Source organism: Abramis brama, assembly GCF_963993115.1.
Source record: "Abramis brama genome assembly, chromosome: 25".
NCBI lineage: Eukaryota > Metazoa > Chordata > Actinopteri > Cypriniformes > Leuciscidae > Abramis > Abramis brama.
This window is the reverse complement of record NC_139987.1, coordinates 22,930,554-22,949,902: the sequence shown is the minus strand read 5'-3', so window position 1 is coordinate 22,949,902 and position 19,349 is coordinate 22,930,554. Positions and strand designations below refer to the sequence as shown.

At 40.3% G+C, this 19,349-nt stretch overlaps 1 protein-coding gene across 1 annotated transcript in view; it reads left to right on the top strand.

The window, feature by feature from the left end:
- The window catches only part of tcf7l1a (transcription factor 7 like 1a), a 29,747-nt gene that overhangs the window by 8,538 nt on the left and 1,860 nt on the right, over positions 1-19,349 (top strand). Inside the window, exons 4-10 of the mRNA XM_084104802.1 lie at positions 10,090-10,173; positions 15,958-16,093; positions 16,364-16,466; positions 16,640-16,723; positions 18,300-18,443; positions 18,534-18,693; positions 19,116-19,223. Coding sequence (XP_083960928.1) covers positions 10,090-10,173; positions 15,958-16,093; positions 16,364-16,466; positions 16,640-16,723; positions 18,300-18,443; positions 18,534-18,693; positions 19,116-19,223 — 819 coding nt within the window. The remainder of the gene's footprint in view (positions 1-10,089; positions 10,174-15,957; positions 16,094-16,363; positions 16,467-16,639; positions 16,724-18,299; positions 18,444-18,533; positions 18,694-19,115; positions 19,224-19,349) is intronic.

Sequence of the window (19,349 nt, the reverse complement as noted above, 5' to 3'; positions counted from 1 at the left end):
AGTGTATGTCTTATCCAGCTGGGCCTTGTCGGTCAGGGCATGGGCCGCCCCTCCCCGCGCACAGCTGCAGTTTGGGCCCAGAGGCGCAGTTGAGGGCTTGTGAAAACCCCCTGAGCCTTCCTCATTTCTCCAGATGAGTACCTCATTGTAATCGACTGAACAGGAGTGCACTGATTTTTTTTTAATGTTCTGAACTTTTTACTTTTGTGTTACTTATAAACTTGTCTAACAGTTACATCCTTTACCATTGTTGATGTTGTAATCAATCAAAACTCGTGCACCATTTTAGGTTTCTTAGAAACTTGCTGAAGTGGTCACCTTTCCAAACATCCCTTAAAAGGATAGTTCACTCAAAAGTGAAAATTCTGTCATTAATTATTCTCCCTCATGTCGTTCCAAACCCATACGACTTTTGTTAATCTTCGGCACACAAATGAAGATCTTTTTGATGAAATCTAAGAGCTTTTTATCCCTCCATAGACAGCTACACAACTGAGACTAAATTCAATCTGTTCATCATCATATAACGTGATCGAGTCTCTTCAGAAAATTTGGACTGCACCACTCAATTCATATGGATTAGTTTTACAGTCTCTTTATCAACTTTTTGAAGCGTCAAAGTGTCAGTTGCGCAACTGTCAATGGAGGGATAGAAAGCTGATTTGATTTCATCAAAAAGATCTTCATTTGTGTTCCAAAGATGAACGAAAGTCTTGCGGGTTTGGACGACATGAGGGTGAGTAATTAATGACAGAATTTTCATTTTTGGGTGAACTATCCCTTTAACTTTGCTGACATTAGTTCTTAATTTCAGTTTTTCTTATAAACTTAAAGAAGGTGATAACCATTTCAGTAGTTGCATGTCCTAATGAGATTTGTTTGACAACATTGTTAAAAAAGTTAAGGGATGTAACCATTTAAAAGTTTAGGGGGTGAGTTCTTATAGATTGTCGAAAGTAGTTATCTTTCCAACAGTTACGTCCTCTACCTTTGTTGACGTCGTCGTCAACCAATACTTCACTTATAAACTTGTTTCTTATAAACTTGCTGAAATTGGTGACGCAGCAATTGTAATGGTTACCAGGTGCTCCCAGTTTGGGTCTGGTAAAATGTTGGAAAATGTAGGGGTTGTAACTGTTTCCAGCAGTTAGTACGTTTTCTAACTTTGTTGACTATATTGTCAACCAAAACTCATTAGGAGACGTAACAGTTGGAACGTTAATCACTTTTGACAAGTTTATATGAAACCCAAAATGGAGAATGTTTTTGTTGACGGCAATGTCACCAAAGTTAGGTGATGTAACTGCTTGAAAGTTTATAGAATGAAACTGAAGAAAATGTTTCCAACAACTTTTTCCAACCCTTCACTTTTCCAGCAGTTATGTCTCCTAAACTTTGTTAATGCGGCAACCAACCATACCGTGTACACCATTTTAGTTTTCTTATAGATTTGTTGAAAGTGGTAACTTTTCTAACAGTTATGTCCTCTACCTTACCTTAGTCGATGTGAAATTAGTGACGTGGTCAACGTTGACAAGATCAACCATTTTTAAAGAAACTGACAGGGATGGATTAACGCAATGGCCTACCTGGCACGTGCCCAGGGCGCTAGACCAGACGGGGGGCCTGTTGGGGCACCCAAAGGAACGTGAAATCAACCGAGGGGAACCCTCTACATCAACCGGGGTGGGGACCCCCTGGAGCGCGATTTCGACCAAGGGGGGCCTTGCCTAGGACATTGCCTCGTCATAATCCGTCCCTTGAAACAGAATCATGGATAAAGAGTTTTGTTTGATGTAAAATGTTGGAGAAGCTGGAGGACGTAGCTCTGTTGACATTGTCGACATTGTCATCAACCACAACTCTTCCTCCAGTTGGTGACATTAAGTATGACGTTCATGATCAATATTCATGTTGTTTTTTTTTATTGTGCGACCCAGGCGCCAGTTGTTTAGGTTTTATACTGTTTGCCTGCGATTGTAAACAATTCCTAGCATCGCATCTCGCCCTCTCTGAAACACTCCCACACTTTGTCATGGCCAATGTCGATGGTGCGTTCTCCTAGCCGCCCGGCTCCTAGACCCAACCTCGTGAAAAACCACACAAACACGCTGTGTGTACTTTAGAGCAAGTTACAGCTGCGAGCAGTGAAGTCTGGATTGTGTTAGCCCATGCACTGTGATTTATAAATTGTTTCTCAGGCCATAAATTTCCACTATAATTGCACTCCAAGCCCCCTTCCACTCTCCTCACTCTTTCTCTCCCCCCTTCTTTCCCTCTCCATCTTTCACTTCTTCGCCTCCTGCCCTTCCAGACGCACACACACACACGCTCCGGAGGTACGTGGTCCGGCACTAATTGTTTGCAGGAGGGAACTGGTTTGACAAGGCAGAAAGTTTTTGAAATTAGGCTGGGCGGTCACCATTGTGAGTCAGGGCTGTACGTCGCAGGTATGTTGTGTCATGCCTCCATATCGCCCCCCTTGGACTATTATTGCACAATAGCAGTTGTAAACGGTCTAAAGATAACGCTTCAGTCATTTAGTGCAATTTCACAAAAATCTGCATGATTTCCTCTCCTGCATTTAATTGCAGGGGGATTTTTTTTTTTCTTCTCCCGAATGTGAAATTCGCTCCCTCGGGCCTCTCTGTGGTAGATTCAAGTTTTATCCTTCGCAGCCAACAGGTTATAAAAAATATCCCTGTTTATTTGTTGTGCCTCGAGTTAGGTCTCCATATGGAGGAAAGCTTATCAACAAATCCGCTTTAAACGAGCAAAACTGCAGTGGCTGCTGTGTGAAAGTTTTCCAGTTCTGTTGCAATCGGGTGACATGATTATATATATTTTTTTTACTCTTTTGACGCTGGTTGGACTGGTTGTGTTTTAGCAGGAGGGGTATATTGGGGTGAAGTTTGAGTTAGTGTGTGCGTGTGTGTGCTGGGGGGAGGTAGTCTACCAAGAGGACACAATAAGCCCTTTGTCTTCATTATGCACTTAGCATTTGAGAAAGACAAGAAGGTTTCTCTATTTTACTTTATCTTCAACTGTCTTTAATGCATGTGCATCTCGATTTTTGTAGAAATGTGTCATTTAGTCTTATTCAAATACTTAAAGTCTGCATTGTTTCAGTCAAATTATATTATTATTGCAAAATATAGTTATTATGATAAGTTGGATGCCTACAAAGTTGTAGATTACTATAGCGAGCACTTTTGGGTTATAAAATGTCTTTGTTATCCCTCTTGGCTGCTTGTGGGTTAACAAGCCCAGGCTGTTCATCGTAAACCTGGGTATAGTAGTTTGGACTGCAGTGTTGTAACCAGATACCGAAATACTGGAAACCGCATAACTGTCTTGTAATTGACTTTAAGAAGGGTGGCTGCATTTTGCCTTTGCAGAAACAGAACTCTCAACAGACAGCTTATTACTTTCTCGTGGTCGTAATTATGTGTTAGGTTTTATTTGACCTACTGTTTTGTCTTGCGCCACAATAACGCTCTTATTCCTTATGTTGTCAAGGTTTGTTTGTGCTTATCTGGTGAAATAGTAAAAGTGTATTTCACATTTTAATTATAAAAAATTAAATCGCACTAATATGTTTTCGTTTGAAAACGCATCTTTTTCTCTCCGTTTCGGCCTTCCGTCCGCACTGAGACGGCATTTTTGATTTTGCGAAAACTAAGCTTTTTGAAAACGCTTTCCCAAGTGGATGAATTTGAAAACGCAGTGTAGTGTGGACTGTGAAACAAAACGGAGGTGTTTGAAAACGATGATGCATGTTTTGTCATGTGACGCATATTAAACTGATAGATATGTATGCTTATACCGCTGTTGTGCCTGTTATGTAAGTCTGGTCGATTTTTACGATTAATTCGAATTTAATATTTTGCCACGATTTTATTATTTTTAAATCACGAAATCGTGGTTTTGAATAAAATGTTAGCAAACGTAACAATTAGACATGTTGACAATTCAGCAGTGATAACAGTTAAGACAAGATAAGTTTGTACAATATTTCATGCATATTCTGTTTTACATTTACACCATGTTGATCACTTAATGCGTGGTGCACTTGGGATATCACTTTTTTTTACCAGATGGTTAATAAAGAGTATGTTACTTGAATCATATTGTAGTTAAGTTTTTAAGTTGACTAGTTAAACAATAAAAAAAATTGAATCTTGAAAAAATCGAGATGTTATTTTTTTTTGCCGTATCTCCCAGCCATACTGTTATGTGCTATTCACTTTCACTCTGTTGCTAAAGATGTTACTTTGTACACTCTTCATATCGCAGTCCTGCAGAGATGACAGAAAATTTACTGGCATTTGCTATCCTGCGGCAAAACATGAGAGCGGTTGCATTTTAGACCAAACATATAATGGTGAGTGAGAGTGACCTGGACGCATCAGTGAATGCTGAGATATCTTGCTAAATAAAATGATTCTGCCAGAAGAATAGCTTGAGAACTTGATTATGTCTGTTCCGTCTATAATCTCAGTGAGCTTTTATGAGGTTTAACCATGCGCAGTAAGGTGAATTTAGCGTTTTCCGATGTTTCAGCGTGTTATAAAACGAAAATGCCGTTTTCAAAATGATCCGGATTAATCTAGACATAGCCTAAAGTGTTTTTTTGTGATCAGAAACTGAAGGTGTCTCCCAAAGGTAGTTCCTTTTTTTTTCTTCTGCAACCGGACGGTTGATGAATGCAAACTTGGTCTCTGTTGCAGTCCCTAAATGGGCCACATTGCCATGGAAACCCCTGGTCTCCGGATGGCTGACCTCTGAACCAGTTCTTTAAGTAGGCAGTGAATGGAGGGAGTAGTGTTATCAGTGAGGTCACAATAGTATCCATGGGAACTCGGAGAGCAACTGTCAGTCATGAGTCTTTCCTGTTGAGGCTGAAGCCCAGTTCTGTGTGGAAGCCACTGGCTTGATGAAAAGAAGCACTTTAACGCATCTAATGTAGGCAGGTCAGTCAGCGCCACTGAACTACTGGAACAAACCACAAACATGTGCTCTGTTGCATTAGGATTATTTGCGCTGTGATTGGTTTTTTGGATTTGTAAGTGAAGGTTTTTTATTTTTTTAAGTAGTAGTATGGATGCACTGAATTTCCACCTGAGTTGCCAATAGCAGAAAATGTTGTGTTTTGAATGATATTATTAATGGTGTAGAAAAATAGTATACTATTTAAACACAATTTAGGAGTTGATATTTAATTAAATATAGATGAATATTGTATTGACAGTTTTAAAAAATCACAATTTACAAGAGTATGTAAAATATTTTAGTACTTTTGAAATCTAACTATACTGTCCAAATGAGACTAATAAATAATTATTTTATATAAATATATATAATTTATTCTCCTTTCTTCAGTTATGCATCTCTTATTTAAATAAAAATAAAAAGTACATTATCTGCTTCAAAAATTGGCCTAATTAAACCGATTTTGATGATTAATAATAATAATCTTGGCCTATACCAAATTATATTGTGCATCCCTAATAAATAAAAATGACTTATTTGCCCTAAAATGACATTGCAGATTATTTTGATCAAAGTAATATTTTATTTCAACGAAATTGTATTATTTGGGCTATTTTATGCTGTGGGCATTTATATGCACACAGGTTTGGATCCAGCATCTGCTGATCCCTTGTACATGAAAGTTCCCAGAACTTTGTTGAATTACTTCCTAATGTGATCGGTGGATGAATAGGTGATTTGTTGGTTAAATTACTCCAGTCCATCCGATTAATGTTTCTGTAATAAGATAAGTCTGCTTTAATGAGCTTCTCCTCCTCCTCTGAGTTCAATCTCTGAACTCAGACTTCATAATTACATAATTTTGCTTATTAATGTTGTTTTTGTTGTTCAAAATTGTTTTTCTCCTTCCCATCAACAGAAAGGCTCAGATCTCTAATTCATATTTGGAGGCGGTCAAGAATTCCTCTCCTTTCCCTGCAAATTAATTTCCAATTAGCACAGATAGGGGTGTCGTTTGCCTATGAATTGTTTACTTAATTATCGGAAACTCTTGCAGCTCTTAAACAAACAATAGGCCTGAATGCCAACCTGCGGTGAGGGAGGGCTGGAAACCGCCGCCTCTATTGTCTTTCCCTCTGGCAGCAGTGAAAAGAGCAGCAAGAGGTGTCGCTCGCATAAATAAATGAGTCAGGTGATGTCAGACCCCTCTGGCCGCATCAGGGCACTGCCCTATAGGCATACATGCATGTAATCCAGAGCCTTTTGTCTGGCTTAACTGTTCTGATGCTGAGATGTAATGGATTCCTTTGTGCTCCACCAGCGTCCTGCTCCATTCTAGTGGAGGGTGTGTGTGGAATGGGTGAAAACATCGGGGAGAAATGTAGGCCATGCTTTGAATGATTGACATGACCTACTTGGCTCCGCCCCCCCCCCCCCCCCTCCCCTCCCCCCTCCCCTCCCCTCCCCTCCCAAGAACGTTGTGCTATTCTGTGGAAGCTGTTGCGGTTTGAGGTACAGCGTTTAAAATCCCCGGTATCCTAAACAAAGCCTGCGGTTGCAGCAACACATGTTGAGGCTTCCAGATATCCCTTTAAAGAGGTGTCTTCTTCTCGGGTTTGACAAAAGGCTTCATTTCATCCAGCATATGACTGTCAAGAGTATATTTGTGAAGTTTCAAGTTGTCATAATCCTGTTAAAGATCCACGTCATCTTCGCTCAGCGGTGCAGAAAGTATTTAAGCAGCATTTCAATCTTTCTCTGTGACCTCTTGACATCAAGTAGAGAGCTACAAACCCACTCCAGGTGTATTTATGAAATTAAACCACATGAACCTGGTTAGAAGTATGTCTTCGGACTTAGCCTGCCTAGGGCAATGAGTGACATTGATTTTTTTTTTTTTTTATATATATATAATTCAGTATCTTTTTTCAGAATTAAGTATATTTTTAATATTCAGTATGCATATTCAAGATTTATTTTTTATGTTTTATTTATTTATTTATTTTAAATATCAGCCAGACAGATTATTCTGTGGATATTTGGCCATTTTGAGAGCAACAGTTTTTTTTAATGCATTTATAAATATAAAATAAATTTAAATATAGATAGAATTTTAAAAATATAAAAAATAATCTAATTTGCTGTAAATTAAATTGTATCATGCATGTCAGCCACCTTGTTCTGGTAATGGTGGTATCAGCCTGTATTGAAACCTTTACTGGTTGACCACATATTTTTGACCACAGTTTGCAAGTATAGAATGTATTTTACAAAAGTAAGTTAAAAAAAAGAACACATTGCTTTTCATATAGTGATCAGGTTTTCTTACATGGTATTTGTTTGTGTTGTTTTTCTTAGTGAGGCTTTGATTGATTATGTTGCTCAGCAGGTTGTTGCTGCATTTGACATGCATTTTGAGAGGTTCATGTCTGCGCACCATTTCTTTTCTCTTCTCAACAAGAAGTCAATGTTGCATATTGCTAAGCATCTGCTCCTGGAATTATGGCTTTCAAATACAAATCCCCAGACCCCATGATTGTTTACTTTGGCCGATCTCCCTTTGTGTCTCCAGAAAAGCAGGGCACAGGTCCCTGCAGCCCAGTAGGCTGTGTGTTTGTGTGGGAAGGCAAAACTGAGATTGTATTTCAAGATAGTATGTTAAGTTTTCAGTCAAGTGATGGCGGTTATGATGGGGAAGGTAGATTGTATTATTTCAGTCATCCGTCCACTTTAACTGCAGCTGCAAATACCAGAAACATGGTAAGGCCTCCGACAAGAACTAGATGTTTCTCAAAGTGGTTCCTCTCAAGAACCATTCACAGATGCCTGCTGAAAGCAGGCCACAGACTTAAAGGGATAGCTCACCTTAAAATGTAAATTCTGTCATCATTTACTCACCCTAATTTCAAAACTGCATTACTTTTTTTCTGTGGAACTTGAAAAAGATGTTGTTTGGACCCCAAAATTCTTCAAAATATCATCTTTTATGTTCCACAGAAGACAGGTTATACAGGTTGGGAACAAAACATGAGGGTGAGTTCATTTTTGGGTCAACTGTCCCTTTAAGGACATTAATTTTGACTGTCTGGCCAAATTAGAAGTTGAACTTACAGCTGTCATTTTTTAATTATACTACAGACAAGGGAAGGTGAAAGTGAAACAAACAGCTTTAATAAACAAGCCACAAGGTCTCGATTCACCCTGCAAGCTGTAAGGAAACTGTACCAGTCCCTGCTCATGAACTACTTTTGTTTTCCGCACCAACTAACTAACCCTGCAACTCCGTCCACCGGACCATAATGTCTTTTCCATTTTTAGCCCACAGTCTTCACCAAACTTCCTCACAACAATTCCACTTGTGATGAATGAAGTTTAAAGGGAGAAACAAAGACTTATTAACCCCTGATGTACCACGATGGTTGGTTGTAGGACATGTTTGGGTTGTTTACTGTGAGATCTTATTGTTTTAACGATGGAATCTGCTGGAGTTTTGGTGTTGCAATGTTGGATAATTTCCAATGTATGCCTATATGAGAGATTACACTGTTTTGGGATTGCCATTTAGTGTTGACTATGGTTTACTGCGTATATCATTGACTATTTTACATTGACTTGAAACTTTTGTGAAGCAGTTGCTGCCAAGCGTTTTAGATTTTTTTAATGATTAATCAACTTATAGTTTGCATTCATTTAAGTAAAAAAAAATCCAAATTTACTGGATTATTCAAATGTTAGCATTACTGCATGGTTATTTTAAAATATAATCTATTTTATTCATTGCATTTCAGGCAAAAATAACTTTGACTGTGATACAAGATTTTGATCTTATAGCCCACCCCTAGTATATATGCTTAGATGTCGATGTATAAGGATTTGTCTACATTTATGGTGTCCCTTAAGTAGAACTATAAATTGGAAAGAGTTTTTGAGGTATATATGTTCACTATAACCCCAGATGCTTTTAGTCCCTAGACTCAAGAGCTTAGATACAGGAATGATGACTCCACAGGAACATCTGATATGGTTTGACTTCTACACAAACCAGATGACCGAGCCAGGCGGGGAAGCTCCGTGAAGGGTTGAAAAACTCGGTTTTATAAATTGCTCCTGAAAATCATAAGCGCTGGATGCGAGGGGCCCCAGAAAAGCTGAAAGGCATCAAACTTTGACACACGCACTGAGCAACAAGGGCTTTCACAATAAATGTCTCCCTCTGTATAGGAAGTCCAGTCATTCATCACTGTGTGTCTCCTCCCTGCTCCTTCTCTCATTCCATACCTCACTCACCCTAGCAGCATCGCTTTTGCATTCTTCATACGCTCTCATTGATTTATAGAGGGGTAAAATTAGAGAAAGGCAGATCTCCGATTCTGCTCTATGCATTCTGTAAGGCCCCTTCCTATTCTCCCAGTGCGTTATGGGACTTCCTCCCAGCTGTTCCTCATACTAACATACACCCATATTATCCATCCAGCTGGGCATTAACTATGCTGGGACCTGCAGTCCAAATCATGTTTAACTTTCCCCTCCCCTGGGCCGGACTGCTCTTGTCTCGGCCCTCCAGACTGTTCCAGCTAATGCTCCCAGGTGCTAAACAGCACTCGAAGTTCATCTCTACAGCTTTCAAATGAATTAAGACAAAGAACAGCTGGACTGCTAGAACCCGTTGATGACTCAGTGGTCCATTCAGTTGATTTCTTCCATTGAATCTCCTTACCAGACTAATTCCATTTTAAAGGAATATTCCAGGTTAAAAACAGATCTGTGTTTGTGTATAGAAATACGAGTCTATATGCTACACTTAATAGTCAATTGTACCTTCGTGCATAAATTGAAGGTGTCAGATTGAATTATTTCCTGTGGTAAATATATACCCTGGTTTATTCCTTAACGCAGTACAAAAACTTGACTTTTTCAACCCACCCGTTGAAGGTGGAAACTCCAAAAACTGGTTTTGGCGACTTTTTTAAATCAAGACAGGCATTCACTATATCCATTTGGAGTAATTGGAGTATTTTTGGTTATGCAGTGACATGTAGACCACCTTTCAAATGTGTTAATGATTGTGTGTGATTTTCTCTTCTGTTTACTCTGCAGTATCTACAAATGAAATGGCCTCTTCTTGACATTCCTGGGGCTGCAGCCCTCAAAGACTCCAGATCACCCACACCAGGGCACTTAGTAAGTCCACCAGCAACTTCATATTCTGTATAGTTCACAATGCAATCAAAAAAGGTCTTAAGATAAGTTGGGTGTAGAGTAACCTTTTTGAAAATAGTCCATTCTTATCTTGTGCTCTTGCCTGATATATGTACTTTGGAAACAAATGCTTTGAAAGGCAACATTTTAAATCTAAAACCATTAAAAGAACACTAAAATTTTGTAATATACTGATATTTAATTCACTAGGTTTGTTTAACTAGGTTTCAGAGCAAAGGTACATTGGTAACTTCTTTCACAGTGAACAACCGGAAATATGTTTGCCCACACAAGCACGACTAGCTTTTAGCCGAAGCCTGGCTAAGGCCAAGGGCTTAAGCTTGTCGTACTAAGTGTCAACAAGCAAAAGACTTATTTTCCTGCCATTCCACCCCCTCCGGCCACTCATGCGACCCAACTTTTGACCTGCTTTGCCCTTTCCAGACACCACGGCGGAGAACCTCAGGAATGCTCGCTCCAAATGGCAGCTAATCCATTCCGGAGACACGTTTTTTTTTTTCACCCTCCAAACATGGAGGTAGTCAGCTCAGAACGAATGAGGTTTTGCCACGGTGACAAAGTGATCACTGACTGTGGTCCTAACTGGAAGATTAGAGCGTTTGCCCAAGAGATTCCCAAACAGACCTTTGGGTCAGTTCTGTCTAAATGAGAATCCAATTTAAAGTTCTCAGGCCAAAGATTATGATGACCTGATAATAGGACCGGTACACTGGGCCTGTTGTGTCTGCCGTCTTGTCTTTATTTACTTAGCATGTGTTTCATAAACCTATTATCATGCTTGGGGACTCCAGACAGACTGCAAATATGCAGCGGGGGAATTTCAATCCAATTATACGGAGATGAGTTGACCATTGAAGCCTGTTGATGCTGACTTTGCTTTAACACTCAGTATTGTGTTGTCCTAACAGAACGAAGAAACACTGAATGCTACTGTTCTCCCGCCAGGAAAACAGACTTTGCTTCCTCATTAGATGTTGGCATTTGGGATTAATTTCTGGCATGTAGATCTTGGGGAATCTCTTGTGATTGGAGGATTAATTGGAGTCAGTAAATAATTAGGTTACATGCGGGAGGGTTTATTGTGTTTCTAACGAATGGCATGGGCTGCTGAATTCACACCAGGCTGCAGAGAGTGTGTGAGTGACCTGTGGAAACTGTGGCTGCACAGATTGGGTCCAGAAGGCACACATGCTAATAGGGTGAGCCAGAGTTGTCCAAAAGGCTCAATTATTCAGGAACCGGGTTTGTTTAGCATTCCATTGGCATCCCTCTGAGCGTGTGTGAGTTTGATATTGCAGCACCAAGCCCACCTCTTCACATTGCCTGCCATACAATGCATCTGGACCCAGGCTACATGAATAATACATCAAACCAGAACAGAGGGACAGGTGATGTGTGAGGCATTGTGGGAACTTCAGCTTTGTGAACTCATCTGTAAACTGTGTGCGAGATTTTTTTTGTTGTTGTTGTTGGTCAAATTCACACTAAAAATCCTGTGGCATTACCATAGTTCTTGTATCAAATAGTAATACAGTAGTAGTTTGAAGTATACCATGGTACAATTTGATTTGCATATTCATATATACCATAGTATTCTAAAGTCCAAAAAACATGATATTAGCATGATGTTTTCACACGGTGTCTGTTATGGTAATACAATGGTACTTTTCTTTAGAAAACCCCCAGACTCCTAAAGTGTCTCTTTGAGTAGTTTAACTAAATGAGTTTTAGCATTTCTGGTTTCTCAAACCTTAGACACAGTAAAAACAATGTGTTGTAAGCTCAGTTTTGTATCTGATCTTTTCCGAATTCATGAAAATCTTCTTAAGAAATAAGTTCTTATTTCGTAAATCTTCTGAAGAAAGAAGAAAATTCGAAAAAGTATGTAAAATTGTGCAATTCTTTAAAAATTCTTTAGAAGTTCTCAAATATTTTCTTAAGAAAAAAATGACAGGCGTTGGTGTTATTTGGTTGAGAGGTGGGTATTGCTTAAGACTCGCTGAATGAAAACACTCAAAGCCTGTCTTTTTGCTTTTTGCCTGCAGATTATACCAGAGTTATCATAAGCGTGCAGAGTATTTTAGTTGCGACTGGCTTGATGGGAGTTATTGCTCAGCATTGTTTTTAATGTGCTGTGCCAACTTGCCAAGTTAAAATATTCTAGTGATCACTGTTTTCATGATCGATCTGTTTCACTTAAGAGTAAGTCTTATTCTTAAGAATGTTTTGTGAATCCGGCCCCTGGTTCTTAAAACCCAGGTTCAGTCACTGTGTTTAGCAAACACTTATATTAGCAACAGTCGACACAGCAATCGCACTTGTCTAGCCCCCACCTTAGCCGTTGTCTGTCTCAAAGGCATTTGGCCTAGTCAAGAAATTGTGGTTTAAATACTTTATTATAAACGAATAAAGTTTATTAGTCATGAGTCCACCAGCCATTTTCAAATCGTTTTCAAAAATCGGATTACAAATGGAAATTCCATTCAAATTGCCTGCTAATGACATTGACAATTGATGTCTTAGTGAAGGCATGATGTTTTTGCTGATGGGAAGTGTTACGTGTTCATGCAAAAACCAGATGGATGCGTCATATGATCATATTTTAGTTTCTCTTTTAAAGCTTTTGTGTCCTCCATTTAAAATGCCTGGTAAAGTATGAGTATGTGAAACACGATGCAGATCGCTAAAATACAGAAAATAGTTCTTAATGGAGATGCTAAAATGTAATTCAAAGCCATGTTGTACCCCTTAGACGCTAGATGGTGATTATTATAAATTGTGCCCCATTGTTAGGGATCACACCGTTTGGCTTATACTGCTAGTTTTGGCTTGTCCTCTCCTCTGCACTATTTTATTATCCTTCATTTGAATCTGCGTTTAGCCTCTCATTCTTCCAGCGCTAAAGCGGTTCATTGTGTCTTGATCCCTCTTGCTCAAACGCCTGTTTGCTCAGTAACTCAAGTCAGAGATGGAGGAGGTGAAGCCAAAAGAAAAAAAAACAGGCCACATTTGCTTCTTATGCCACAATGTGCTTGTTTTAGCAGAGCTCCAGTTTTAACAGCTCCATGTGGTGGCACCAGAAGTCGTCTTTGGGCGGGTTCCTTCGGTAGCAGGCGGAGAAAAGCAACAGATTAATCAGCAGGTGTAGAGCGCTGACCCTGCACTGTTGCAATTTTTGACATTTTCAAATGGCTGCAACACCTTGTGGAGAGTCACTCCAAATAACTCTTAAGATAACATTGTACATCTTTGAACTGTGTCGCTAACATTGTTTTTACTTTAGTTCTAAGCGTCTCATAAAATAATGGCCGTTAAATGAAAGACTGACCTAGCACAATTGGTAAATATGTGCTTGAGAACTCTAGAGTCAATGTAATTTAACTGTGTGATACAAAAGGTGGAACGATGTTTACACAATGACGCACTTTTTCTGTTTGGAGAGGTGTTTTGTCAGCTGTTTTTCACTGTTTTGCTGGTCAGGCGTCTTCTCCTCCTACAGACCAACTTACTAAAGTGGATTTAGGAAGATTTATCAGGCTTTGCCCTTGATGAACTGCAGGACTTGTTTGGACAAAAGGTTTAAAAAAAAGCCAGGTACCTGTTGACAGATCACATTTGAAGAAGATCCCAATTCTGCCATCTAAAGGTTGATTCCGGCATATTGCAACCAGAATGGTTTGCTGAGAAAGTGCTATTGTTGCTGTATCATTGTCCTTATGTTACCAAACCCAGTGACTCAGCTTGCATATGTTTTCAATGCTCACCATACTGTGGTCACACTGTGTTTTCCCCCAGTTCCTCATTTAAGACTTAAATTGGGTTAATCTGGTGGATAATTCCATTCCGCTAGCTGGAAAGCACCCACTTAAACAACAAATAGGAGTACTCTGACCAGGTGTTGATATGGATCCTTGGGATGCTTGGAGTCGGCCAGTCCCATCCAGTCCATTTTTAAGGGAGGCGAGGGGCCCAGTCTGGCGGCATTCTATGCTTGGGATGGTGGTGTTGGAGGCAAAACGGCTGGCGTGTTGACACAGCAGGGATTCTTGGCAGAAGGATAGTGAGAAAGAGAGACCATTAGCTTCACCAGCTAATATCATAGTGCAGTGGACAAACACCATCTTAAAGGATAAGTGGAAGTTGTCCTATTCCTTTCTTTCTCAGTCAACCTACTGACAGATCTTTAAAACAATCCTTTGATGGACCTTGCAGGGTTTCCAGAAGTCAGGCTCAGCTTGTCTCTGCAAATGCAATGCTAAATTATGTACAAACACAGAGACAGACAGTCAGACAGAAAGATGGAACGAGAAAGGCAAGGAATAGAGAGGCAACCCAGAGATCTGGATGTGTTTGGACTGTGGGAAATGAGAGCTAGTCTTGTCTCAATGCAAGCCTTGTTCATGTTCACAGAGTGCTGGTTGGAGCAGAGGTCAAACCCACTGCCTACATAGAGGTGGGGGGAAGGTTAGCATGGAGGAAACAAGACGGCATTCTCCACTCTCGCTCCCTTGTGACGTCCTGAGCCAACAAGTACCCCATTCAGTCTACAGCTCACCACCTTGCATTGGCTTATGTACACATCACAGCAGTGCTGCTTCTGATATTATTATAGTGCTATACTGCTATATTTATGTAGTTGGGGTGTTGGTAGTAAATTATATGCTAATATAAGTTCCTAAGTATTGTGGAGGGGGTGGGTAATACCTTTAATTGACTTGTGTACTTAAAATTGGTGAGTTGAAGTCAGACTAACTTTAACTACTTTTTTCAGCAAGATTCTCTTCAAACTGTTGGTATGCCATGACAGTAATTTACCTGAAAGAGAAAACTGACTAGACAGTTTATGCTAATGCAGCAAGCATTAGCATAGCGCACCCTTGGCTGGAATTCTTAGAATGTGAAACATGAAATTGAGCTTGCTTAGCTTAGCATTTGTGTTCATGTGCTTGCATAGAGTATATTTTCCAGGGCTTAACATATGGGTATGTGTAATAAAAAGCTGAAATAGCCGTTATGATTGGTTTTGGCTAGAATATAGGGAACTTTTTAGGCAACACTCCTCAGAAAGTCATTAGGTTTTAACTCAAAGGTTACATATCTATTTAGCAATCACATTATCCTGGCGCAGGGGTAGCCAACCCTACTCCTGGAGGGCTACCTTCCTGCAGACTTCACTTGTATTCTTGCTCCAACATACCTGCCTCTTATTTCCAAGTAATCCTGAAGACCCTGATTAGCTGGTTATGGTGTATTTGATTTGGTTTTGCTACCCCTGGCCTAGCAGATGTAGTCCTGATTTGCCACCTTGCCAAGAGAAGCATTGAAGGATTTGTTACAACAGGTGCCTCTTGATCCCTAAGAGTGTAGTGACTGCCACTTCCCTTCAAATGCCAGGCCTGTCCTAGCGTCAATTATGGCGAGTGGCAGCTGGAATCATCTCTCTTGTCGCTAGTGTGCTAAACGAGAGAAACGCTGCCTGCTAGGGGTGTAAGGTGCTATTTCTCCCACCCTCCATACAGCCGGTCAAATGCCCAACTGGTGTTTATTTTCCTTTGGGAGAAGTAGGGAAAAGTAAACCCTGCTGCCGAGACCCATTGTTCTTTAAAACACTCTGGCGCCGCTCACGAGTAATGAGGTCTAATGTCTATTTTCTTCTTTTCGCTTGCCTTTTTGGTTGTTTAAACATGCACGCTCATCTCATTCCCCCCTCCCTCACTTCTTTTGTGTTCTCATTTTGTTTTTCAGTCCAATAAGGTGCCAGTGGTACAACACCCTCATCACGTTCATCCCCTCACACCGCTGATCACCTACAGCAATGAACACTTTTCCCCGGGGACACCTCCCTCTCACCTCTCTCCGGAGATTCTCGACCCAAAGACAGGTAAGCGCCACCAACTGGTTCAGCAATCTGAGATGCATTCATCAAAGCTTTGAGTACAGTCTAGAAATGTAGAGTACTTTGTTGTTTTGATGGGGTTTATTGGATGTTTGATGGGGTTTATTGGGTTTATTGAACCTCTAAAGACAGTCACTACATTTACAATTCATTTAGGTGCCAAAAGCAGCGCAGAAGTTACACACTTCACCCTTAAATTGACTTATGTTTATATTTGTCGTCTTCAGTTTTCGTAATCAACCATTATTTCTTCAGGCATACCAAGGACCCCTCACCCTTCAGAGCTGTCCCCATATTACCCTCTCTCTCCTGGGGCAGTTGGACAGATCCCTCACCCTCTAGGATGGTTGGTTCCTCAGTAAGTCTGAATTCTGTGGCCTTAAAATACATAACATCAACCTTATTTTACCCATGCAGATGGCATAATCAAGTTTGTAGATATTTTTTTGTAAGTTCTCCTTGGAAAAGAGCATCTGTTTGCCCTTGATTTTGCCGTAGCAAGTTGTTTGAGTGCTGCTCTTCTATCTTCAGGCAAGGCCAGCATATGTATTCCATCCCTCCTGGGGGCTTCAGACACCCCTACCCTGCACTCGCCATGAACGCCTCCATGTCTAGGTATGTAACAGAGGGCAGAACCCTCCTTCTGCACCATGTTGATTTAAAGTTAAACTCGCATCTATTGTTAGACATGAGAAGCAGACAGCACGATTCCTCCCTGGAGCCTCAGAGAAGAGTTAGTACAGGAAACTGGTGAAAGGGTTTTAGCATGGCATTTATAAATCTAAGTTATTGGCATTTGTATAGGGTAATTTTAAAAATACCATGCTATTACCATGGTGCTTATCTGATAAACATAGAACTTTTTGGATCTGCTGAAGAATACTTGTAATATTATGCAAATGTCACATGGAAAAACTTCCAACTTCCAAAACTCCCCCCCCCCCCCACCATTTTACTGTAGATATGCTAACCATTATATAAAAAGTAGCACATCATAAAACTCATGCTGAATAGAAACTTCTCTAATGCATGATTTTATCATATTCTTTCCATTCAGATAATGCTTAAAATTAAATAAGATTGCTGGATGAGTTCAGTTGTCGCACGTCAGCCTGAAATTTCCATGGCTTTTAATCTCCCACTATTGCTTTCATGGTTGTCTCATGACTGTGCACCTTTTGTCGTTCTGTAGCAAGAGAGAGATCTTTTTCTGCTTGCGTTCATTTTGTGGCACGGTGAAGTGCTGAAGTCCAATGGAAATATGTGTTTAACAAGAGTGTGCAAATCACAGATTTGAACATTTTTTTTTTTCTCAACTGTGAAAATGACAATGCTGCTATTGTATTAGCTGTTATGAATTTGGAAACCCAGAGTGCACAGTTTTCCAGATGCAGCTGCAAGGATAGTTGCTCCCGGTGTTATCTATCTATCTATTGTTCTGTCTGTCTTTCTGATAGAGAGACATCTGTAAATCTGTCTATTTGTCTGTCTGTCATTTTGTCCATCCCTCTATCCATCCATTCGTCTGGCCGTCTGTCTGTCATTTTTTCCATCCATCTATCGTTCTGTCTTTCTGACAGACAGACATCTGTTGATCTGTCTATCTCTCTGTCTGTCTGTCTTTCTGTCTGTTCTTTTTGTCCATCTATCTATCCATTTATCATTCTGTCTTTCTGACAGACATCTATCTATCAATCTATTTGTCTGTCGGTCATTTTGTCTATCCATCCATCTTTTTTATCTTATCATTGTCTGCTGTTTTATCCATCCATCGCTCCGTCTGTCCGTCCCTCTATCTATCTGTCTGTCTATCCGTCTATCTATCCGTCTGTCATTTGTTCCATCCATCTATTGTTATGTCTGTCTGTCTGTCTTCTTTCTTTTTGTCATCTGTTGGTCTGTCTGTCATTTTATCTATCCATTTATTCATCCATCCATCTGTTTATAGTATCTATTTATCTGTTATTTTTTCCATCCATCGTTCTGTCTGTCTTTCTGTCAGACAGACTTCTGTCTATCTCTCTGTCATTTTGTCTATCCATCATCTATCTATCTGTCTGTCTGTCTTTCTGTCTGTTGTCTTGTCATCCATCTATTCATCTGTTTTCCATCTTATCGTTCTGTCTGCAGTTGCTGACTGTGAATATCTCTCTCTCTCTCTCTCTCTCTCTCTCTCTCTCTCTCTCTCTAGTCTGGTATCCAGTCGTTTCTCTCCTCACATGGTGCCTCATCCTTCTCATGGCCTGCACCAGACGGGCATCCCTCACCCCGCCATTGTGTCGCCTGCCATCAAACAGGAGCCCAGCGGCGACAACGCCAGCAACTCGACACACGGGTGAGTCTCTCTCCTCCATTACTCTCTCCCAGACATTCCTCTGCTCTTCTGAGACTGACATCATCTTTACATTCATCTCTGTCCGTACAGAAAGTCCTCGATGCATGTGAAGAAAGAGGAAGAGAAGAAGCCTCACATCAAGAAGCCCCTAAATGCCTTCATGCTCTACATGAAGGAAATGAGGGCCAAAGTAGTGGCCGAATGCACCCTGAAAGAGAGCGCAGCCATCAACCAGATCCTGGGCAGGAGGGTGAGTGCTTACAACTCCCATTATGAGAGGAGCTGAGATGCATTAGTGTGCTTCTCTTCATCTTGTCTTAAAGGAACGGATCATCTAAAAATGAAAATTGGTGTCATTTACTCACACTCATGTCATTCCAAACCTGAAAGAAGCACAAAAGGAGATATTCTGAAGATTCTGCTGGTCGCTCTATTCCGTGCAATTACAACGAATGTGCATTAAAGCTTTCAAATGTAAAAAAAGGACACAAATACATCATAAAAGTGGTTCGCGTGACTTGCGTGCTTCTAAAATTTGTTCTTTTGTGCACAAGAAATAAACTCATATGGGTTTGGAATGACATGAGTGAAATTGTAAATATCTTTGTGAACTGTCCTTTTAAGGAATGAAGAAAGGAGGGAAATTTGACCACATGTTCTTTTATTCCGCAGTGGCACTCTCTTTCACGTGAGGAACAGGCCAAATATTACGAACTCGCCAGGAAAGAACGGCAGCTGCACTCTCAGCTTTATCCGGGCTGGTCTGCGCGAGACAACTATGTAAGTAAGCCCAGAATGCAGAGTTTAGCGCAAATCATCTGGGGTTCGGATTCCTCCATTGTTTTTGGCAGCCAGGGGAGTTTTTCTTAATCAAACACATCTAATTTGCTCCAAATCATGTCTCTC